The following is a 25,172-nucleotide window of genomic DNA, read 5'->3' on the forward strand; positions in this document are numbered from 1 at the left end:
AAGTATGACCTGTGTTTTGATTTAGTGTGCTGATCTTAAAGGTGCATTGAAAAATTATAATACTCCGATTGATGCTCCTGCTGTTGTGGAGTGACTCATGCAGCCAGCTATGGCTGCAGGGTTTTGGTAGTACATGTTGTTTATGTCATATTGTGAAAATTCCGTCACAGTTCCTATGATCACTGTTTCATTGCTTTCATGGCTTTATTTTGGTGATTTCGAAAAGTTTATTGGTTTAGCCATGTTTGTTTGTTGGAGTACAGAGTAAGACTAATGGCCTTAATCTAAGTTGTCTTGTGGTTGTTGTTGTTTGACTTGTATCCCACTGGAATTTTTGCACACAGCGTTGGTGTACGGTGATTTCTTTTTTCTGCAATATTTAGCTGTCTTTTCTTGGATTTTCTGTTTGCACTTAGTCACATATTTACTTTAAGATGTTTTCTTGTTCCTGTTTTTTTTTTGTTGCGGTTGCACCCGATTCAAGAGCCGAATGGCTCACAGGGTTATACCTAATACATGAACTTAAACTTGTGTTGTACCCCGCTAGTGACGTCATGTCATCTCCTGCTGCCGCGTGACGTCACGGATACCAGGAAGCTGCCGATCCGCGCGCGCTCTCACTGAGATCCGAGGTGAGAAGTTCACATCGTGGTTGTTGTTGTTGTTGTTTACTCAGGTAGAGCCTCGCTCCTCTCTCGTAGGGATATCAATTGAGTAGCAGCGAGTATGGAATCGATTTCCAGGTTGGGACATTACAACGCGGGGCCTTGCCTCCTGCCCTCGCCTGGTTGCATTTGCTTTAATTCTCTGCTTAAGTTTAATTTGTCTTCACCTGGCTCACTACTTTGAAACTTTGTTTCTTTTAAATATTTCTACAGTTTTTTTATCTTACCAAGGCCAAGCCCACTTCAGCTGCTATACCGCTCTTGTTTTCAGAAGCGACCTGCTCACAGCAAAGTGGCTTATCAACGTGTGGAAATGTCTGTCGGTCAAATCTTCTTATATATAAAAGTCTTCGCGTGCTCGCGCTTGCGGGGGATTTGGCTCTCGGACGGTGGGCTGAACGGAGAAAAATATTTGACAGGCGGCATGCCCTAAGCCCCGCGGTGGGAATAGGCTATTCCGTTTTCCATTCCGTAAACTTTAAAGTAGTTTAATTAACACATTTGTGCCGTTTCTATGATTCATTATTTACTTATTGCGCCACATCGATCGTACCAAGTGACGCTAATTGCGTGGGGGGGGGACCCTGTCAAGTGGTGCGCGTTCACTCGAGCTCATGGGGACATTTTATTTTACGTGTTTAACAAGGAATAGATATACACATCACGCTGCCGATTTCTCTTCACAGTGTGATGTCCTCTTCCCCCCGCCACCCCAATGCGTGCAGTTACTGATATAAAGTCCTTAGATATTAATTTAATGTTATTAAAGCGGTTACATAGTATTATTCTGGCGAGGGCAGGGGGATGGTGGGGGGGGGGGCGAGGGTAGTGGCCCAGCCCGCAGCCTGGCAATATCTCACCTCCTCTGGCTTGCCAATCTGGCGAGGCCGCGAGCTCTGCACGGGACGAGGCGTTACTACGCCAATGTAAAGTACTATTTTATTCAATCTTTCGCTAAGAACTCAGGTTTATTGCTTTCTATTATTAAACAAATACATTTAGAAATATTACAATGATAATGTTTGTGTACACATAACAACTCGGCTTCATTCTTTACTATTATTAAACTAATAAGTTGCTTAATACTCTATTACTATTATAATGTTCGTGTGCAGAAACTACATGCGTGTGCCTAAAGTCGATGTCTGTGTGTGTGAGTCCATTTGTGTTTGTGTGCGTGTAAGTCGATGGGTTTCTACGTGTGTGGGTCCATGTCTGTGTGTAAGTTCATGTGTGTGTCTGTCTTTTTCAAACGGACAACGCCCCGTGTGTGTGTGTACGTACAATTGTTTGTGTGTGTGTGTCAGTCCATTTGTGTGCGTATCTGTCGCTGTGTGTGTTTTAGTCCACGTGTGTGTAAGTCCATACGTGTGTGTTTCACTCGATTGTGTGTGTAAGTCAATGTGTGTGTGTGAGTCGATGTGTGTGCTTGGCTCCATCTGAGTGTGTAAGTCAATGTGCGTTTGTGTGTCTGTGTGTCAGTCGATGTGTGTGTTGATCCATGTGTGTGTATCTAAAGTAGATGTCTGTGTGTCACAGTCCATATGTCTATGGGTGTGTAGGGAAATGTGTGTGTCAGTCTATGTAAGTGTGTAAGTCCATGTGTGTGTGTGTCTTAGTCGATATGTGTGTGGAAGTACATGTGTGTTTACATCAATGTGTTTGTGAGTCCACGTATGTCTGTGTGTGAGTCGATGTGTGTGAGTCACTGTATGTGTGTACGTCGATATATGTGTTTGTAACTCCATGTGTGTGTATCTAAAGTGCATGTCTATGCGTGTGTGAGTCCATATGTGTGTGTGTGTAAGTCCATGTCTTTGTGTGTGTGAGTCGATATGTCTGTGTGTCAGTCCATGGCCGTCTGTGTTAGTCGCTTTGTGTGCATGGCTCCATGTCATTCAGTGTAAGTCCATTTCTTTGCATGTCTGTAGGTCCATGTGTGTATGTGAGTGAATGTATGTGCTTTATTGACCTGCTCAAGGCCTATGATACCATCAGTAGGCCTGGCCTCTGGGTTGTTCTTCATGCTTTCGGAGTCCCTCAAATTTTGCTCACGATCCTTAAGGACCTTCATGTTGGTGAGCGGCCCCTCGTCAAACTACGTAGCCGTCAGTCAGAGCCATTCCCTCTACACCTTGGGGTGTGACAGGAATGTCCTCTGGCTCCACATTATTTAACATATCTTTTTACCACGTAGTTCGTGAAGACTTCAATGGCTGTTCCCGAGGAATTACCATATGGTACAGATACAATGGGAGGTTGATCGATGCCCGGGTGCAGTCAAGGGATGCCTCCCTATTGCTCAACCATGTTATGTATGCCGATGCTCTGGTGATTGCTGCTCACTGCGGCTGAACCTGGAGCATGCCACTAAGAGGTGGGGCCTTACCATTAGCCCCACCAAAACTAAGCACCTGCCTGCGTATTTTGTACCATCGAACAATCCACCCCCACAACTCACAATTGGTGATGCGGCAGTTGTGGAGAGATTGCCGAGATTCCAATACCTGCCCAGTGTGCTCATGACCGGCTCCGGTTTAACAGCAGAGGTCTCACTCCAAATCAGTGGAGCGGCATTATCTTTTCATCAGTTGCGTAATGCTGTGTGGAAGCTACCTGGTCTTTCGCTCCGCATGAAGCTCCAGGTCTTCTCGGCCACGGTAATTCCCTCCCTTCTCTACGCTTGCGAAACATGCACCCCCCTAATGGAACATCTTTGCCAGTTAGAAACATTTAGGCAGGCCTGCTAACGATCCTTTCGTGGATTTAACCATATATGTGTGTGTGTGCGTCTAAGTTGATGTGTTTCTACGTGTGTGGGTCAATGTATGTGTGTAAGTCCATGTGTGTATCTTCCTTTTTCGCCCGAGCAACGCCGGGTACTTACCGCTAGTACTCTAAACGCGTGGTGATGTTGACTCTAAATGTGGAGGGGAAAACCCTGAGGATCCGGAGGAAAATCCACGCGACCACGGGGAGAGAGACACGCAAATTCCAAATACACATCCTTAATACAGGTTTGTTTGGGTTAGATCGCGTAAATATATAAATGTGTCGGTAAACCCGACACAGGCAACTAGTAAGGTCACGTAAACAGAATATGGCCAATTCGTCATTAGTACAGCACTACACCGGTTGTGTGTTACAGAGCCAAGCAACAACATTTACAATCTGAGTAGGACGTTTGGCAGTAATTACAACCAGCTTCATCAGGCGACAGCCAAATGTTGTGGCTTGGCTCTGTGGGAAGTTAAATCGGGTCGTTGGGTTTATGGCGCAGCACGCTAACCATTGCACTACCGCTCCCCACTCATGAACAAACATCATCGAAATTACAGTATTTATTCAATACTTGCTAAGTTACCTGGCTTTGCATAGGGTCTCAGTAATCAATCATTAAGAGTAATGTCTTGCCATGCTGGCTTTATTAGAATTATTGAATTCTGCCAATGAAGTTTGTAAATGTGTGTATATTGTCACGTTTTTTTAGTTGTGATATATAAACGCAGGGCCTATTTGTTTCATAAATGACATCTTTTAAATTCGTTGCCCTTGGAGAGCTTAAGGATAGACAATGATGGATGTTTTGCCATCTGGTGGGTTTAATCGAATGAAGCTTCAATTTTGGCATTGGTGTCGACAGCAAATTGGTGGATGAGCTCTTTGCATCTCAAGAAGAGATTGAAACTGCCGTTTCGCACCATGATCCTGAAGGCAAAGAAGTCCCTGGTGGAAATATTTTTTTGTGTTGGCAAGCCTGTTGCTGGGTCAGTTTGGCGAAGTAGGAAATTGTAGCCATCATCACCTTGCCAGAAAATCAGTACACATTGAAGAGCATCATTGGATCGGTGTGTTTCGTTTCTGTGTAGGGTATTGCTCCTCAGTTGCAAGACGATGCCTCGAGTGACATGTTGTTCAGCTGTCAGAATGACAGCGACTTGAGATGTTGTGAGTGCATTTAAGCAGCAGTCATGTTGACCATGTGGAGTTTAGTGGGCATGAATGACAACATTGTACTCTGAAGTAATCTTCTCCATGGCGCACTTGAAACTGTAAACATAAGAGTGTTACTTGTAGAGCATCTCTTGCCACAGCAATAGGACTTGCGTCTTGGTGTTGATGACATATTAGCAATGCTGGTGAGCCTGTCTAGTACTGTCAAACATGCAAGTAGATCTGTGGTAATGTAGGTAGGTTATTCGGTAGTGGCAGCAGACTGCTAATGCGATTGTGTACCTGGCCCTGCACTTTAAATGTGGGTATGTAGCCAGATGTCGGGATTACCGTATTTTCCCGCATATACAGTGAGGGAAAAAAGTATTAGATCCCCTGCTGATTTTGTACGTTTGCCCACTGACAAATAAAGTCTATAATTTTAATGGTAGGTTTATTTGAACAGTGAGAGACAGAATAACAACAACAAAATCCAGAAAAACGCATGTCAAAAATGTTATATATTGATTTGCATTTGAATGACTGGTGCCAGGAGTGTAGATCGGCCTCTGTGGAGGAGGCCCATGAGGTATGCTGCAGGGCAGTTAATAGATATTTGCTCTGCAACAACAATGAGGTTGGAAGAGTGACGCCCACATAAATAGGTGGAACGCTGGGTTCCTAAAACCCAGCCAGACGGTGGGGAGCACAGCTGGTTCATCTGTCAGTCATCCCTTGACACCTGCATCATTCCCATTACCTGCTGAGGAATCCACACTTTAATGGCCTTAAATGGCACCGATCATGGCATGGGCAATGTGATAAGATTACTTGCAATTCATCATGAATGGTGGATGTTTTGTTCATATAATATTAGCGGGAAGTACCTGACGTTGCCCGGGGATAAAATCTATTTCAAAACTTCTCTTAAAAACATAACATATACATACACAAGTACTAAGCTGTTGTGAAAGCCCGGTGTTCTGTTTGTCCATTTGTCCATCAACAAAATTATGAAAGGCTTGAAGTCCTGAATCCAAAAGTAATAGAAAAGTGGCAGGTAAATAGTTGATCTATAAGGTTACTGAAAATTGTCGACCTCAAAAAATATGTTTACCCCTCCGTAGGCATAGAAACCTACACACCCTACATACAATAGAGTGAGTAGTATCGAGTGACTCTATAGTAGTGAAGTACTGGTGAAGACGCTGGACACCCAGGTTGAGGCACACGTATATTTATTTCAGCTTGTCGGTACAGGACAACACTAGAGGGGGTAGCGGCCCCCTCACCCGGATAACTGGGGATACCCCCTAGCTAACCTCACCTATCCCCAAGTCCTCCACTAACGGGCTAGGGGAGGCTAACTGGCCCGACACTGGTGAGTCGGGCTACGGTCTCCGGAGTCCCAGGGTCTAACCCTGGTTCACGGAACCACGCCTCTGGCTCGATCCTCTGCAGCCCTGACAAGGGCGGCGTCGAGGGGAGTCCAGGGCTCTAGCTAGAGGATCTTCACTCTTCCTCCTTCGTTCCCAGACTGAGCCCCGAGCTCTCTCTGTCCTCCCCCTTTATACCCCTCACCAGGATCCCAACCCCCCAGGCTGCCTGACGCGGACGTCGTTGCGGGCACCCCCCCCCCGTGTACTCCCGTAACTCCGCCCACTGTGTTTGTTACCCATTGGATCGTATGCACTTACAGCCCTCCCGTAACAGCCCTACATCACCCCCCCCATTACAGCTCGCAGCCGTCCCGGCTGCAACAATTCCAAATAAAGGAACATTTACCCCTCGACCCCGTGTGTGCCTCATTTTTTTTTTCAACAAAATGCAAATTGAAGAACAACAACAAGAACAACAACCATACCCCCGAAAGGAATGTCCGACGCACCCCCCCCCCCCCGCATAAATACGAAATCCGTAAAAGCACGTATATACAACTAGCCAGGAACTCCCCCCAGCACACACAGCACACCCACGACACACAACGCACCCACAACACACACACCGCGCCCACACAACACAGCACACACAGTGTGCAAGGAGCACACCACCGACGCAGCATACAGTAACCATGACACGTGAAGGAAAATAAATAAAAAAAAGTTTTTTTTTTTTTTCTTCTTTTTCTTCCTGCTGTATATTATAAGAGTCTGCGCATTTTAGCGCGCGTCCTTGCCGCAGGCCCGTCACACGGGGCAACCCCGGACGGCGGACCATCCGGTGGCGGCTGTCCCATTCGAGGTGAGGTCGCGATTGAAGTCGCGCGACTGTCGGCATCACCTGTGTGGGTTCCAGGGCGTGAGCCCGTCATTCCCGGTGCACCTGTGGGTGGGACAGCCGGCAACACATCAGGCGAGAGCAGCGACGGACCCTCCGAGTCGGTCGACCCCCCACATGCTTGGCCTCGCGTGCGTGGCGTGGGCCCCCGCACCGCAACAAACGGCTTCAGCCTAGAGGGGTGTACAAACCACCGGCGCCTCCCCCATTGGATTCGAACGCACTGAGGCCTCAAAACCTCAACAACCTCGACGGGGCCCCGCCACGGGCGTACGAGTTTAGAGGAGGTCGCGAGTGGTACCTGGGGACAGTGCAGCCATGCCCTGTCCCCCGGCTTCCACTGCAGCACGTGCGCGCGAGCCAGTCTGAGGCGCTCGTTCGCCTTCTGACGCCTGTCAGAATTTAGCCTCGCCGCATCCCGCGCCTCAGTCAGTTTGTCAAGGTTAAATTTAACGTGATCGTCCAATTTAGATTTGCCCAGCGGCACGTGGATCTGCAGCTGTGCCCGAACAGGTGGGTCGGGTTCGCGGCCATACATAAGAAAGAAAGGTGAAAACCCCGTCGCAGCATGGGGAGCCAATCTGTATGCCGCTAGAACCCCTTGAATTTGTAAGTCCCAATCAGCCTGTGAGTCCGAAACTTGCTGCGACAACATAGACGTGATGGTGCGATGCAGACGCTCGACCATCCCGTCCGTTTGCGGGTGATAGGGAGAGGTTCGAATTTTTTTCGTTCCTAGGAGATCACAGACTTGTTTTAGGAGTTTCCCCGAAAAATTTCTACCCTGGTCGGTCAACAACCGCTCCGGGGCACCTTTGTCCATGACATAACCTTGGACAAAGGCGTCGACGATGGCTGCTGCCGACTGATTCGCCAGGGGCCAGGCCATAGGCCAGCGCGTAAAATATTCGACCCCAGTAAGCAAATATTTATTTCCCCTGGGGGTGGCGGGGAATGGCCCCAGAATGTCCAGTGCGACCAGTTCATTTATTCTGGAGACCTGGATGGATTGCAAGGGCGGGTTCGACTCCCGTGCCGGTGGTTTGCGCTGCGCACACTGAGGGCATGCCGCCAACAGATCAGCGACATCCCTTGTCATACCCGGCCAAAAAAAATTCAGCTGGAGCAAGGCGAGTGTTTTCTGGGTACCTAGGTGGAGGAGGCGCTCATGAGCAGCCCACACCACCTTACCCCGTAGGCCAGAAGGGACCACCAGCCGGTGACGCTGGGATTTCCCGTCCCAATGCATAAGCAAGCCCGCATGGGTTTCCCATGCGTCGGCATGACCCGTCACACGCCCCCTCTCCCCGGCGCGACGACGCAACGCGAGGAGGGAGGCATCCTCCAACTGGAGGCGCCCCCATTCATCAACGGGCAATCCAAGCAGGGAATCTCTCCCCTGTTCGGCGATATCAATGGGGACTACCGTTTCATCGTCGGCGGCCGCCGCCAGGACCGGAACCATCATGTCCCCTACTGGCTTGCAACGCCCCGACCCCAGGAGGCATGCGCATTCGGAGGCGGTTGGCATCCGCGACAGAGCGTCAGCGTTGGTGTGGCGAACGCCCTTACGATAAGTGGTTTCAAAACTGAAATCCTGGAGGACCTCCAACCATCGGGACAATTGTCCCGATGGCTGTTGAACCTTCAGGGCGTACTGCAGTGCCGCATGATCTGTGCGGACGGTGAAATGCCGACCGTACAGATATGGGCGATACTGTTGGATGAAATAGACGATTGCCAACAGTTCCCTACGGGTGACACAATATCTTTGCTCCGTTGGAGACAACACCCGACTGCCGTACGCGACCACCCGTTCCACGCCGTCAACCACCTGGGAAAGCACGCCTCCAATACCTGTGTTGCTCGCGTCGGTGTCGAGCAAAAACGGCCTCGAAAAATCTGGGTAAATCAAGGGAGGAGCCTTCACCAGCGCGTCCCGAAGGGAGCAGAAAGCGGCTTCCTCATCCTGACCCCAGTGGAACCGGACCCCTTTAGATGTTAACGCGTGTAGGGGTTTTGCAATCGTTGCAAAATTAGCGACGAAGCGTCGGTAATATGATGCGAAGCCAATAAAACTCCTGACCTCTCCCACCGTGGTGGGAGTCGGCCAGGAGCTGACACACTGCGTTTTGGCGGGATCGGTAGCAATACCCGAGCGCCCTACGATGTGCCCCAGATAACGCACCGACTCGCGTAACAAATGGCATTTCTGGGGCTTAAATTTCAAATTAGCAGCCCGCATCTTTAGGAAAACCGCCCGCAACCTCTGGAGATGTTCGTCAAAAGTTTTACCAAAGACAATAACGTCATCCAAATAAATCAGGCACGACTCCCATTGCAATCCAGCCAAAACCAATTCCATCAATCGCTGGAAAGTTGCCGGCGCTGAGTGTAAGCCCATCGGCAACCGGTTGAATTGGAACAGGCCGTGCGGTGTACGGAAAGCAGTTTTAGGCTTAGAATCATCGTCCAGAGGAAGCTGCCAGAATCCCGAAAGTAAATCTAGTGTGGAGAAGAATCGCGCTCCCGCCAAGGCGTCCAGCGATTCGTCCATCCGTGGGAGCGGGTATGCGTCGGCAACCGAAATTTTATTAAGGCGCCGAAAATCCACGCAAAACCGCAACGAGCCGTCCTGTTTTTTAACCAGGACGATCGGCGCTCCCCAAGGGCTGGTGGAGGGAGAAATGATGTCGGCGGCTAACATGTCATCAACAGCCGATTTGACATGGTCCTTTTCGGCGGGACTTAACCGAAACGGATTTTGGCGAATTGGCGGGCTGTCACCCGTGTCAATATGGTGACGCAGCAGGTGAGTGCAACCCAAATCATATTTATCTCGACTGAAAACGTCGGAAAATTCCCTCAGTAGCGTTCTAAGCTGTTGGCGCTCTGAATTTGTCAGGTCCGTCGATCCCGCACAAAGCGCGTCGATCCACCCTTCATCGCTGTCTGAATGTGGGAGCATCCGGGAAGCAGTGCCAACGTGGTTCGCGACAGGTTCCTCGCAGGGCACTGGCGTCGCGTGAGCGAGCACCGTCCCTTGAGGAACCACCACCGTCTGCGATCCCACATTGAGGACCGCGATGAAAGGGTCCCCGTCCCCTCTTACGACGGTCTGGGCCGGAATCAAATGAGGCCCATTAACCCCGGCCCTAGACGGTCCCAGCAAAACACCCTGATCCCCTATGCCCTTAGCGAAGGGCTTACGAAGTTTCAGAGGCACTAGCATTTGAGCTCCCGGCGGCACACGAACAGTTTTAACGACGAACGCCGGTACCGTCGCGAACGCCGACCGAGCCGCCGCAGGGGATGGCAGGAACGCCATGCGCCACCCCGATGGAAGCTCAATGCATCCTTGGTCGATCAAAATACGAATGGGCATTTTACCTAAGAAATCCGTCCCCAGCAGGCACGGAACCGCCAGCGAGGAGGAAACGAAAATCGGCCCCGACAATTTGATGTCCCCAATAGAAATTTGCGCTCGAATCTGTCCCATGATGCCGAGAGAGCCCCCGTTAGCGGCATAGAATGGGACGTTAACCGGCAGTAAAGGCCGGCTTTGTACGGGCAGAATATTGTAAATTAATTCCGAAATGATTGTCGCCGATGCCCCCGTATCGACCAAGATGCGTACTTCTACCCCGTCAATGTGTCCGACCACGGCCGACGACCCTGACGACGCGGCTACCACGCGATGGGCCAACACGGACCACTGTTTGGGCTCGATTTGAGTCCCCGCAGTGATCCGCGTTGGCCCCTCGCAACGCGACATCGGCCCCCCGTTTGTTGTGGTGCGAGAGCGTGCAACGGGTAGGTGCTTTGGCCAAACATGTGTGGTGCCGCGACTCGCCGGGTCATGTTGCTGGAGCTTGGGAGGAGGAGGCCCGGCGTCCCGTCGAGGCGTCGTCCCGCGCTGTCGAGGAGAGCGGCACCCCGAGGCGACGTGGCCCCGGACGCCGCAGTTGAAACACCGCGGGAGCCCCGGTGGAGACGACGGGCGGTTGAAACGGCTTGACCCGTCCCGGGCCGACCGTACTTCTTGCGCCTGTTGCCGTCGATGGTCGACGGCGAAGAGCTCCTCCGTCGGAAGGGTGGCTGCAGCCACCGCACGCCCTGCCGATGCCCTGCTGGCTTTCCGCCGCAGGGACAGAAGGTTGGCGTGAAGGAGGCGCGCCGCCTGAAGAGAGGTCATCTCGGCGTCCTCCTGTGCGACGACAGCGATGTCCAGGTCGTCTGCCAGGAGGAGTATTTTCTCCGTGACCATCGCGTCCACGCCATCGTCGTCCATACGGGGAAAAGCCGTCTTAGCCAGCGCTAGGAGGCTCGTCCTGTATGCCAGGGGCGACTCCTTCTCACCCCGCTTGCGCTCGTAGAACTGCTCTCTGCATTCCGCTGAAGGTCCATAGACCCCGGCCAGCAGTTGTAGTGCCTTCGGCAGAGTAGACCGCTTCTCTTTCGGCGCCGATGTGAGGGCGGCGAGCGCGTCTGCGTCGAGGAGCGCCGGCAGCGCGCAGAGGGCTTCATCGTCGGACCACCTTGCCATTTCTTGGTGGGCGATGAAGCGTCGCTGGAAGCCGCCCCAGTCGCCCTCTGCACCAACAAATTCTTTCAGCGGAGGAAGCCGTTGTTGCAGCGCAGCGTTCGCCTTGGAAGTCTGTAGGCTGCTATCCCCGGGACTCGGCTGTGCGTCGGCGCGAATGGCAGATGGAATCGCCTGTCGCGGATGTGATGACGCTCCCTCCGCTGGAGATGACGCAGCTGTCCCAGCGAGAGCGGTGTCGGACCCAAGGTTGAGCCCGGCCACGCCCTCCGCAGCTGCCGTAACGATGGCGGGAAATTCAAAGTTGGAGTCTTCAGAAATGGCGGGAAGGCGCTCAGGTCGACGACTCCCCTCGCCCCGTGGTGGACCACCAGCCCCCAGCCGCGTGATGTTTTCCAGCGTGGCGGCAGCGGCGTACAGTAGCTCCGCCAGTCTCTCGTGAGCCAGCCGTAGCGCGTCTGGCTGCGGCCCCTCTTCATGCCGATGCCCCGGTAGGAACGCGTCGGCCCCCGGCTGCGCCATGTCTTGGTGAGCCGCCTCGGGCTCAACGACTTCAGCAGTGTCCTCCTCCGGTACTCTGGCTCGAGCTGTCTGACGTGTTTCCATGTCCGTAGTACTTCTGACACCAGATGAAGTACCGGTGAAGACGCTGGACACCCAGGTTGAGGCACACGTATATTTATTTCAGCTTGTCGGTACAGGACAACACTAGAGGGGGTAGCGGCCCCCTCACCCGGATAACTGGGGATACCCCCTAGCTAACCTCACCTATCCCCAAGTCCTCCACTAACGGGCTAGGGGAGGCTAACTGGCCCGACACTGGTGAGTCGGGCTACGGTCTCCGGAGTCCCAGGGTCTAACCCTGGTTCACGGAACCACGCCTCTGGCTCGATCCTCTGCAGCCCTGACAAGGGCGGCGTCGAGGGGAGTCGAGGGCTCTAGCTAGAGGATCTTCACTCTTCCTCCTTCGTTCCCAGACTGAGCCCCGAGCTCTCTCTGTCCTCCCCCTTTATACCCCTCACCAGGATCCCAACCCCCCAGGCTGCCTGACGCGGACGTCGTTGCGGGCACCCCCCCCCCCCGTGTACTCCCGTAACTCCGCCCACTGTGTTTGTTACCCATTGGATCGTATGCACTTACAGCCCTCCCGTAACAGCCCTACAGTAGTATCTGGCTCTACAATAGTAGCTGGCTCTACAGTAGTATCTACTGACTGTATAGTCGTATCTTTTGACCCTACAGTAGTATCTACTGACTCTACAGTAGTATCTACTGACTCAACAGTAGTATCTACCGAGTCTATAGTTGTAACTACTAACTGTATAGTAGTATTTGTCGACTTTATAGTAGTAAAGAATGACTCTACAGCATTATTTAATGATGATAGTATACCATAGAGCTCTATACCATAGAGCTTGTTGTTTTTCAGATCATCACCACCTAGCCAGTGAACTGGAACACGTACACCAAGCCAAGATGAATGGATATTCAGACTACACAATCCGTAAAGCTATCACCCCAACCGTTGGGAAAGAACCATCTCAGGACAAAATCAAAACCATCACCTTGCCATATATAGCAGGGGTCACCAATTTTGTTTCCAAAATCATGAGCAAACACAAGCTCCATGTTCGATTTAACACAGTACATAACATTTGTGATCTGATCCCATCTGTGGGATCAGATCTAAAATACCCCGGCGGCTACAAACTAAGCTGTGCCTGCGGCAGCAGTTGCATTGGGGAAACTAAGCGACATGTCTCGGACCGGGTTCGTGAACATAAGGCAGATCTGAAACACGATAGGAGCAATACCTCAGCTGTGGCTGATCATTATTTTAACGCTGTGGGCATACACTAAATAGATTTTGCCAAGACGACGGTACTCTGCAAACCCACTGGCTATCAGCAAAGATTTGTCCATGAAGCCATCCAGATATATAAAAACAGACACAATTTCAAACGAGAAGATGGGTACAAACTGAGTAATCACTGGAAGGACATTATTAACCAGTGTAGGTCATAACTGGCGGTGTTGTTCCCTTCCTACCTACCTATGTTAGCAGTTATTTTCGACTCTCTGAGGTACATTCACGACCACAGCCACCATTAGCCGTGTTAGTAAATTCCGGCTTGCCATCCTTTTCCACCTCCATGTGGTGATGATCCTTTCCGAGCTCTCTTTAGCTTGCATTTACAAGCAAATATCTCACAATACAATGGCCACCCCCACAGCTTAGTTTATCAAGATTTTTCCTATCTTACATTTACATGCAAATTTCATCTCTAGCCCCGCCCACTGACCCTTGGGCTACACCCATCTCAAACCTTTATAACTCCCTGCCTTAGCAGCGCTCCCGCTATATATTTTTTCCTGCTTCAGCAGCTCTCATCTGATGATGAATGCTTGTGTTGCGATCGAAACGTCATGAAATTGTGATTATTTTTTTATTATTTTCCTATCTATGTGGCTTTACCGAAAGACCCAAAGAATATGACTAGTAGTATCTACTGAATCTATACTCGTATGTATTGACTGTATAGTAGTACAGTGATACCTTGGTTCACGAACTTAATTCGTGAACTGACTCTGGTCGCGAACCGAATTCGTCGTGAACCGAGGCGCATTTTCCCATAGGGTTCAATGTAAATCCGGTTAATCCGTTCTGACCTTTTTTTTTTGGTTTTTGAAGCACAAAAATATGAAACAAATTACAATACACATTAGTACTGTACAGTATAGTAATGTATAAAGAGAGAACACTAACCTTGCTTGAGATGACTTCAGTAAGCACTCAAACGGGTGAACTGTACAATACAGTAAGTACAGTATTGTACAGTACAGTAGTACAGTACTGTATGTGCTAAAAAGCACACCAAAAAGCAAAAAGTCACTCAAAGTGTCTTCACAGTACTCACAGTACTTCTTTCTGTGTCTCTTCTTCTCTCCACGATCTTCCTACAGGAAGTCACGACCATGTGACAGCCTGGAAATAGCATTAAAATGGCCACGGCTCCTGTTCGTGAACCGAAGCGGAGTTCGTGAACCGGAGAATATTTTTATGAACTTTTCTGTTCGTGAACCGAGTTGTTTGTGAACAGAAGCGTTCGTGAACCGAGGTATCACTGTAACTACTGCATCTATAGTCATATCTATTGACTCTATAGTAGTATCCACTGACTATAGTAGTAACTAATAACTCGACAGTAGTATCTGCTTACTCTATAACAGTAGCTTCTATCGACTTTGCAGCAGTATCTACCAACTCTACAGTAGTATCTACCAACTCTATAGTAACTACTGACGTAGTATATAGTAATTCTACAGTAGTTTCTAATGACTGCAGTAGCATCTCCCGACTCGATAGCACTACTATCACTACAGTAGTATGTACTGGCTGTAGCAGTAGCTACTATCACTACAGTAGTATGTGCTGTCTGTAGTGGTAGCTACTATCACTACAGTAGTATGCCCTGGCTGTAGTAATAGCTATACTGACTATAGCAGTACGTATTGGCTGTAGTAGTAGCTATATTAACTCTATAGCAGTGTCTACTGGATGTAGTAGTAGCTATACTAACTTTATAGCAGTGTGTACTGGCAATAGTAGTAGTGTAACTAACTCTATAATAGTAATCTTTGCTTCTTTCGATTAAGTCATGTAGATAGAAAATAATAATAAAAATTAAGTGAATAATAACGTAAATAAAAAAAATAACCGTTAATGTTAACTGTAGCCTGCTTATAAAATTTTGTGAGTGTACTGGCAGTCTATAACGTAGACTGTAGAAATGGTTATTAAGAACCAATAATAAGTCTACATTATAGACTGCCAGTACACTCACCCAGCTTAATAACCATTGCTACAGTCTACATTATACACTGCCAGTACACTCACCCAGCTTAATAACCATTGCTACAGTCTACATTATAGACTGCCAGTACACTCACCCAGCTTAATAACCATTGCTACAGTCAACATTATAGACTGCCAGTACACTCACCAAACTTAATAAGCAAGCTACAGTCTACATTATAGACTGCCAGTACACTCACCGAGGTTAAGAACCATGCTACAGTCTACATTATAGACTGCCAGTACAATCACCCAACTGAATAATCATTGCTACAGTCTACGTTATAGACTGCCAGTACGCTCACCGAGGTTAAGAACCATTGCTATAGTTTACATTATAGACTGCCTGTACACTTACTCCGATTAAGAACCAGGGTAGTCTACATTAGTGTTTTTTGGTTTTTATATTTTTACTATTTCTATTTTCATTCACATTTTTTTATTTTTCTATTTACGTGACTTTAACTAAAGAACCAATAATATAGTACTTAACAGTGCCGTGGTGAGGCCTAGCCCCCAGCCTCGCCGAGATTTCCCAGCCGTCTGAGGTGAAACCTTGGCAGGCTGGGGCTGGGCTGTTACCCCACCTCCCCCTCTCCCGCCATCCCCCTGCCCGCGCTACAGTAGTTATCTATGGACTATAGTAATATCATCTACCGATTCTATAGTAGTAACTGCACACATTGGGGTGGCGGGGGACATCACAGTGTGAAAATTTTACCTCAGTCCTGTGTATTTATTTTCATTTTGAACGCCAATGAAAAATGCCCCCCTCCACCGTTAGCGTGTGTGCATTGCTAGGGGCAACCACGGGTCAGCTGTCTTGCGCATGCGCAGATGTGTGCTTTGGTGCGTGCTCAGCGTAGTAATATAATAATTCACCTTCTTGGTTCTTTCGGTAAAGTCACGTAGAACGTGACGGTAAAGTCACGTAGAACGTGACTTTACCGAAAGAACCAAGAAGATGAATCCCTGCAGTCACGAAAGCTTTAAATCGAAATTTAATATAATAATTAATAGTACTACTACATTTTTATATCATGGGACCTCCTTCGCCTTTTGACGTCCTCTGGTCTAACACTGTTTGAGACTAGGCTCGAAAGAAAGCTGTCTCTGGTGTGGACCAATCAGCTTCAAAGACAATGCATATACTATCAGAGCATGTTTTTTTTGCATTTTGACCACAAGTTTACGTGGTTAATGCAGACGTGATTCCTTGCAAAAGGTTTCAGCTTGGTGTTTTAACATCTTAACACCCGTTTTGTTGCCAGAAAAAAGGGGAAAACCTTTTCTCATACTAAATTGTTAATTTAACTACTTTCAAGTTGACGGACGCAAAATACGAATAGCGCTGGCTCACCACGGGGCGTGGTTCCCAGGTACTTTTTAAAACGTTCACCCCACGGTTCGTGAGTCAAATGATCCATGTGAAATGTATGTGTATTTGAGAGTTTATCTTGGGGATCTGTGGCACTGTTATTTTACTGCATTATGAACTCAACAATTAGTTTGATTATCGCTGACAGCAAACATGATTGATAAGTGAAAGCTGAACTTATTGTGGGCCTCTGCTATGTTGATTGATCTTAAAATAATTACATGGTGAAGTGAGGAAGCATTAATACTGAGCAGATGAAGGTGGCCCGGCATGGTTCTGGACACACCACATCTTTTTACCATGCCAGTGTGTGACAGTGTCAAGTTTGTATTAGCAGTGAAGTATATTAACTATTGAACACGGAGGTTAAATCAAAACAATAGTTTATTTTAGTTTTCCTCTGGAACTTTTTGTAAGAATGGAAACAGTCAAGAAATTAACACAGCATTTTTGCTGCTGAAGTTTGATCTGTTCATTCAAGCAAATCTGAGCCTGGCTTCACACCTCTAAGTTGCGATTGAACATTAATTTATGCATTTCTGCAGAATACAAATAGTATTATTTTAAACAGCCTTTGCTATGTTAGCTGAATTTTACTTTTATAAATATGTAGTGACTGTGATTGTCACTGTGGTGCCGGGCTTACGAAGCCACGGCGGATAATGTGTTTACATTATGTGTAGCCCGCTTACGGTGCGTAGTTCCAGCCCTAGCGGGGCTCGGAGGAGCGCTAATCAGTGCGGAGGCACCGCGAGCAGTGTGCGGTGCGGGCTCCCGGTGAGGGAGCGAGAGGGAGTGTCAGCCAGCCAGGGTTACGTTGGGGCATGATAAGTTGGTTGACCTGCTGACACGTGACCGTATGATAGTGGAGGGGGGGCACTGGTGGACGGGGGCCGCTGGGCAGTCACATGGTCTAAAAGAGCTCTCGGGAGCCTTCGAGAAAGAGCCGGAGAGATCTGGAAGGTGGGCGGGGCAAAGGGCGGAGCCAGCCCCAGCCCAGGGGGATATAACGGGGCCCCGTGAGGGGCTCGTGGTTCTTCGTGTGCTGGTGTGAAGAAGATCCACGTCGTGGAGAAGAAGCCTCGAGCCACGCGTTCCGGGACCCAGCTTTTGGTCCGGGCCGGGATAGCGAACCGTGTCTAGTTCTGTCATAGCGTGGCTAGATGGGCATTCAATACCCGAGTGTAGGTTGTGTGATGTTATGTTTAAGTTGCTGGAATAAATAGTGTTGCTCCCAAGAAAACTTCTGCAACTCATTTGGACTCACTACAAATATTCCTTTTGTAGCCAGGCTGCCGAAATTGTGTTTGGTGTTTTGGGTTAACATTTATTTTGAAGATACTAGTGCCTCCAGGCATATTTATAACCATTTGCCCTCTCATTGTGTGCCCTAATAGCCCGTGTGATGAATTGGGGAATATCTTGAATATATGAATAAATACAGATGTGTAAGTCATGTGTGACGGTATATATATTCATTCCTTTGTGCCTTGATACTGACGTAGATGGTGTGGATATTTTTTTCTGTCTGCAGCTGACGCTTCTTCTGACGCTTCCTCAGCAGAATTGGTCTGATGGAGCAAAGGCACTCAGCGCAACTTGGTACAAAAAGACAACAATGGGACCATTATGCAAACATCATGGATTGTGCTGGAAGTGTGATATGGCACCAGAGAACTCAAAGAGGAGAGAAACCCTTCAAGTGCACTGTGTGTAAGAAGGCATTTTCATGGTCATCAGTTCTTCAAAAACACCGGAGAACACACACGGGCGAGAAACCCTTCAGGTGTAGTGTGTGTGGGAAGGCATATTCAGATTCATCTGTTCTTAAAAGACACCAGAGAACACACACAGGAGAGAAACCCTTCAGGTGTAGTGTGTGTGGCAAGACATTTTCATATTCATCTGCCCTTAAAAGACACCAGAGAACACACACGGGAGAGAAACCCTTCAGGTGCACTCTGTGCGGAAAGCCCTTTGCAGAGTCATCACATCTTAAAGAACACCAGAGAACACACACAGGAGAGAAACCTTTCAAGTGCACTGTTTGTGAGAAGGCATTTGCACAGTCATCACATCTTAACATACATCAGAGAACACACACCGAAAATAAACATTTCAAGTGCACTGTGTGTGAGAAGGCATTTGCTCAATCATCAGGTCTTCAGATCCACCAGAGAACACACACAGGAGAGAAACCCTTCAAGTGCAGTGTATGTGGGAAGGCATTTGCACAGTCACCACATCTTCATAGACACCAGAGAACACACAGGCATCAGAAGATCCCCAAGGAGTGTAGTCTGAAATCGACTTGTGAAAGTCAAAGTACTGCAATGAACCCATCCCTCCTGAAAAAAGAACCAGAAGTGAATTCCAGCTTGGAGACTATGAAATGTATCAAGGTGGATTTTGAAGAGGCGACAGTGAAGAGCGAAGAAGTGAAGGTGAAATGTGAAGATGAAGATTCAACTCTAAAATCGGACCTTCACATCGATGGAGGCAACGTGAAGCAGGAGGAGAATTCTGACTGTGAGGCAGAGCGAAGCAACTCCCAGCAGTTTGTGGAAGTGGAGGTGTGGGTAGACTTCTTAGACAATACAAAGCCAAATAGAGACCCTGTAGATGTGTAAGCCTGAGACAACGAAGCTCCATTAGATTTGCCTTTGTCACAGGCCTTTAATGAAAGAATGTGGAGTTGAACACCCAATTCCTAGGTTCAACCTGCAGAGTAAGAGCTGCCAGTATTTGCGGACCTGTGGGTTGGGTAGATCTGTAACTAGGAGCGAGAGCCAAAAAGCTCCCAACCATTCACTATTTTATAATAATATTAGCATTCATATGGTGCTTGCTTAATCGCCTCAGCAACTCGGAGTTTTGTATCATATCTCATCACAAACACTCGAAGAGCACGCCTTTTGGCATCCTCTGGTCTAACACGGTTTGATACTAGTATCGAAAGAAAGCTGTCTGGTGTGGACCAATCAGTTTCAAAGACAATGCATATATTATCAGAGTGTTTTTTGTTTGCATTCTGACCCCAAGTATTGTGGTTGATGCAGACAAGATTCCTTGTAAAAGGTTCAGTTTGGTGTTTTAACATCTCAACACCTGATTTGTTGCCATAAAAAGGGGACAACCTATTCTCACTCGAAGAGCATGTTGTATATATGCCTTGTGTATTGTTAGGGGCAACCACGGGTCAGCTGTATCGCGCATGTGCAGATGTGTGCTTTGGCGCGCGCTCAGCGTAGTAATATAATAATTAATAGTACTAAATTGTTATATCATGGGACCTCCTTCGCCTTTTGGCGTCCTCTGGTCTAACACTGAGACTAGGCTCGAAAGAAAGCTGTCTCTGGTGTGGACCAATCAGTTTCATTATCAGAGTATGTTTTTTGTTTGCATTCTGACCACAAGTATTGTGGTTAATGCAGACATGATTCCTCAAAAGATTTCAGTTTGGTGTTTTAACATCTCAACACCTGTTTCCAGAAAAAAGGAGAAAACCTATTCTCACTCAAAGAGCATGTTGTGTCTATGCCTTTTCCAAAAATGTATATTAAGAGTGATTCGGCCTATTTTTTTGTAATAATTTTGATCGGGATGTAGCGCTGGGGCATGGAAAGGGTGAGTCCCCCCCACCCCTGCTGCCTCCTGCCTTGCCACACAAAAGACAGCTGGAGGATAATTACTCACAAGCCCGTTTGGGAAGTCATAAAATGTAATAAAAAACGGCAAACCCAAGGGGGGGCTAATGAGATTCTGCTGGAAATCCCCAGTTGACTTCAAGAGAAGGCTGCCATAAAGGAAACAATGGACAATAAAACAAACATAAGACGGAAACAGCAGGGGTCACCAACCTCCCTTGGACAGCAAAATCCACCCAAGGGCAGTTAATCATTATGAGCTGTTGGGTTTTAAAAATACAACAGTAAAGTTCGAAGCTTAGCTCTACCTTTAACCTCAGGATATAAAAATATAATTTGAGAATAATAAGCACGGTTCTCTGGTGATACAGACTGGGAAAAGTTTAATAAAATCCTCGGAAAATCTTTGGTAACAACTATGGTTGTCCACAAATCTTGGTGACACATGAACCAAATAGTAATTATGAACGTATTAGACCTAGAGTCATTCAGAAGAGATACAATGCGAAATATGTCAATCACACACAACCAAGATAATATGTATTCCAAGGGATGAGAGCCTCACCAACCGCCTTTGTCTTCCAGTAGCTAATAGCACATGTTAGCAGTAAATTATGTATGCAGGGGGGCGCCTCCCCCTAATATATCAAATACCACGCCAGAATTCCAAACCGCGACGTGAGTGCTGTGAACGCTGCTCAAAACGTGCTTCGAGTCACTTGCAGAGTCAAAACTGCGGAAAGTGGTACGGTACCAATCTGTAAGAGGTGTAAAATATGTTTTGTTTACTTCCAACCCTTGATGAGAGGACGGAATACATGGCGACAGCAAGCACACTCGTGCACAATAGGTCACGACTTCAAACGCCACAGCGCCCCTTTTTGAGAGAGACTGCAAGTCTGATGCGAAAAAAAATTTACACTTCCAACCTGTGGTGGGACCGTGGGGAACGCTGCCCAAAACTTGCACAGAAACATGGCGGTAATGAAGACATCCAGACAACAAACAGCTCAAGCGACTTCAAAAGGAAAACAGCTGCCCCTTTGTGAGAAGAAAAAGCCCGAGGTGGAAAAATGCAGATATTAGCAAGAACAGAAATCAGTACTTCTCAAAGAATCGGCCAACTGCAACTGTGGAGAAGTCCAAACCATCAAGCACATCACCTATGAATGCTCCATCCATGCACATCTTGGCGGTCTGGATGAGGAACCTTTGTGTAGTGACATCGGGGATGTCACTGTGCGATGTCCTTACATCGCGGACAGCACTGGGAGGGTTTGCTGTGTGATGCCAGGTCTCGCACAGCACTGCGTGCGATGCACCGTCATCGCGTACACCCCGTAGGCGGGTGTAGTACCAGCCCTAATGGGGCTTGGTGTGCGCTGGGATAGCGCGGGCACCACGCAGAGCGTGTAGTGCGGGTCCCCAGAAGGGGGAGTGGGAGAGTGTCAGCCCAGGGGCAGGGTTGCCCTGGGCCATGGCACTCTGGTTGACCCCGTAGGCACGTGATCCGATGTGTCCATAGAGAGGCCCCCAGGTGGGGGGGGCTAGGGGGTGATCACGTGTCTGGGGAGTGCTCTCGAGGGGGATCGATAGGGCACTAGAACGCTCGAGAAGGCAGGCGAGGCCGAGGATGGAGCTGGCCCCGACCCGGGAGGATATAAGGTGGGTCCCTGAGAGGGACCTGGGTCGCTGCATTCTACATGCAGCAACATCCACGTCCTACAAGCTGGAAGCTCTACGTGGTCGGGACCCGAGTGAGGGTCAGACCCTTTGTAGCTGTAACTCCTGCATATAGGGTAGTTAGCTGGGTGGTCACCACCCGAGGTGTATCTGGTAAAGGGGCAGTTACCCCTTTTGTGTTACGTGTTGATGTTACAATAAATGTGTTGCCTCTAAAGAACAACATCTGCGACTCAGTTGGACTCACTAGATTTGCATTCCTTTATGACGATCATTAAAAATAAAAACTTGCTTTTCACAATGCCACACAAAAGAAGAAGTACTGTGAGTCAGGCTCCAGGGATTGCCCTCATGACTGGCAAATTGATAGGGAGCTCTGCATCAGCAGAAGCTGCGCATCACAGAGTTTTTTTTTATTGAGAGAGACTGCCAGCCAAGGCTGGTGCTCGCAGTATTACAATACAAATGTGGGGAAGAGTGCCGTAGCATTACTATTCCCGGTGACGAGGTCGCTGTGGACGGCCAACACGATCATAGAGTGACAATCGTTCCGATTGTGCTCTGATCAAAGTCAAACCTTAGAGGGAAAACTGGTGGAACCACTATTCGTGAGAGTGCCCCTTTAAATCGCAACCCACAGGCGAAGTTTAATTGAGGGTTGGATCAGAGACTGACATGGAACGATAGAACTCGATCTGTAGCGTGTCTTCTCTGCAACGCGAGTCATACAGACAACTGGTTACAAACGCCATGAGGGGAAAGGCCAATCTAAATTGGCCCTCCCCCCCACGGCACTGCCTACCACAGCATTGCCAGCACCACGAGGAGGTAGGGGGTTGTTTTTTCGCAAGAAGATGACAACACACCCACAACACGCATATTGGTACTAATAAGATTGTTCCAAAAAGTTATCTTTGTTTCAAAAAGGGTTGCGCTTAACTATTAGTTGATCGTGAAAAGCATTGTTCTGTCCCTTGAGATACACGAATACGGTCGTTTAGAAATATTTTAGTCACATGTTTTCATTCATTGCATAACCTTGGCAATGAAACACTAAACATTTATAAGCATCTTCTTGGTTCTTTCGGTAAAGTCACGTATCTTTCCGACAGCCCTGTTCTTCACCTGAGGACGGCTGTTTGCGTTGTGGCCGAAACGTCGTGAGAATTGTATTTTATTATGTTTTATTTGTATTATTTTATTATTTCCCTTCTACGTGACTTTACCGAAAGAACCAAGAAGATTAATCCCTGCAGTCACGAAAGCTTTAAATCGAAATTTACAAGCATCTTTGTTACGAATCTACACACTTGTATATGTCAGGTCTTAAAAATTAATAAAAATTTAAATAGAATGAAAATTGGGAAATATGTAATTATCCAAATGTATTTAATTGTGCACATAATTTATGCTAATTATTGATGTGTAATTGTATTGAACTATGAAAATGTATGCGATTATGCTAATGTGTGCAGTTATGATAATTAGGCTGTCTTGTTGTCTAGGGTCGGGAGCTGGCACTCAGTGTAGAATAACTTTGAGGGATACTTTTTCTGTCAGCGCCGGACTCGTACTCGGTGACGTATTTTATGGCTACCATGTGTTGTCAAATTGTTGGAAGACAAAGGCGGCCGGGGAGGCTCTGATTCCGTGGAATACATATTATCTGGTCTTGTGTATTTTACCTATTTTTCTTGTAGTCCTTATGAGTTACCCCCGGTCTAATATCTCGTGGTTATTATTTAGTTTATGTTTAACCAAAATTCGTAATACCCCTCGTTACCACCACTATTCCGACGGTTTTGCTAAGCTGTGTTCTCAGTCCGTGTCACCAGGTATCGGTGTTTTATTCTAGAGTTATATTTCGATATCCGGATAGCTTAGTTTAGACTTAAGCTTTCGTGATTGCCGGAATTCATATTCCCTGGTTCTCTTGGTAAAGTCACGTAGATAGAAAGATACAATCTTTTTTCTTTCTTTCTTCTTTTCTTTCTTCTTATACATAAAAGTATCCACGCGCGCGCTTGCGAGGGATTTGGCTCTCGGACGGTGGGCTTCACGTCGAAAAAAAATTGCCGGTCACGTCCGTCACCTTTAAATTTGTTAAATTAGCGAGTTTGTGGGGTTTCGACATATTTATTTTTTGCACGACATTGACCGTACCAACTCACGCTAATTGCGTGGGGGGGGGGGGGGGCAGACCCTCATGCAATCAATATACACAACGCTGCGGCTAATTCTTCACAGTGTGATGTCCTCTTCGCCCCCCCCCCCCCCCCCCCCAACACGATGCGTGCAGTTACTGCTATAAAGTCCTTAGATATTAATATTATTACAGTGCTTACATTGTATTAAAAGGCTCGATTTAGTTATTTATTGCGCGACATCGGCCGTACCAACTCACACCAATTGGGTGGGGGGCCGACCCTGCCAAGTCATGCGCGTTCGGTCGAGCTCACTGTACTGCCAGCCTTTCATGTCGATTGTATTCTGCTTTTTCAGCTGCTGCCTGTATTGCCAGATTTTTATATCCACTGGAGCAATGCTTACGTCATTGAGTCGGCATACTTGCAGTGTATAATCTAGACTAGCCTGCTTCTCAACTTACCTGTGCGTAATGCTGCTATTTCATGTACACTTATTTCATATTTTTTTCTTCTATGCATTTCTATTATTTCGATTGTTCACGTCCCGCAGTGTACTGATAAGTAGTACTGCGATGCTGATAGCTGTGCCACCATCGGGGATTGCTGTGCACGTCGATCTGTGTGTGTGTGTGAGTCGATGTGCGTGTTTGAGTCCATATGTGTGTGCGTGTAGGTCCATGCATCTATGTGTAAGTCCATGCGTGTGTCTTTTTAGAACGGACAACGCCCGATGTGTCTGTGTTTACGTCGATGTGTTTGTGTGTGTCAGTCCAAGTGTGCGTCTCGGTCCATGTGTGTGTATCAGTCGCTGTGTGTGTAAGTCGACGTCCGGCAAAACAACCCCCTACCTCCTCGTGGTTCTGGACGGGCAATTCTGTCGTAGACAGTGCTGTGGGGGGAGGGCCAATGTCGATTGGCCTCTCCCCTCATGGCGTCTGTGACTACCACAGTGGCTAAACGGGGGCTCTGGACGGGTGCGAGGGGCTGGTAACCCCTCCACCTTCAATGAATTACCACGAAACCAGAAATTAAATATGTAACTG

At 47.9% G+C, this 25,172-nt stretch overlaps 1 protein-coding gene across 1 annotated transcript; it reads left to right on the forward strand.

Moving 5' to 3' along the window:
- The first annotated feature begins 545 nt into the window (after positions 1 to 545).
- LOC144738175 (uncharacterized) lies at positions 546 to 24,208 on the forward strand. Its single transcript, XM_078621168.1, has 2 exons — positions 546 to 632; positions 18,187 to 24,208. Exon 2 carries the CDS (start codon positions 18,227 to 18,229, stop codon positions 19,280 to 19,282), a length of 1,056 nt encoding a protein of 351 aa, XP_078477294.1. The 5' UTR covers positions 546 to 632; positions 18,187 to 18,226; the 3' UTR covers positions 19,283 to 24,208.
- Positions 24,209 to 25,172: the final 964 nt, after the last annotated feature.

The sequence above is a fragment of the Lampetra planeri genome, chromosome 78 (genome assembly GCF_965212315.1).
Source record: "Lampetra planeri chromosome 78, kcLamPlan1.2.h2, whole genome shotgun sequence".
Lineage (NCBI taxonomy): Eukaryota > Metazoa > Chordata > Hyperoartia > Petromyzontiformes > Petromyzontidae > Lampetra > Lampetra planeri.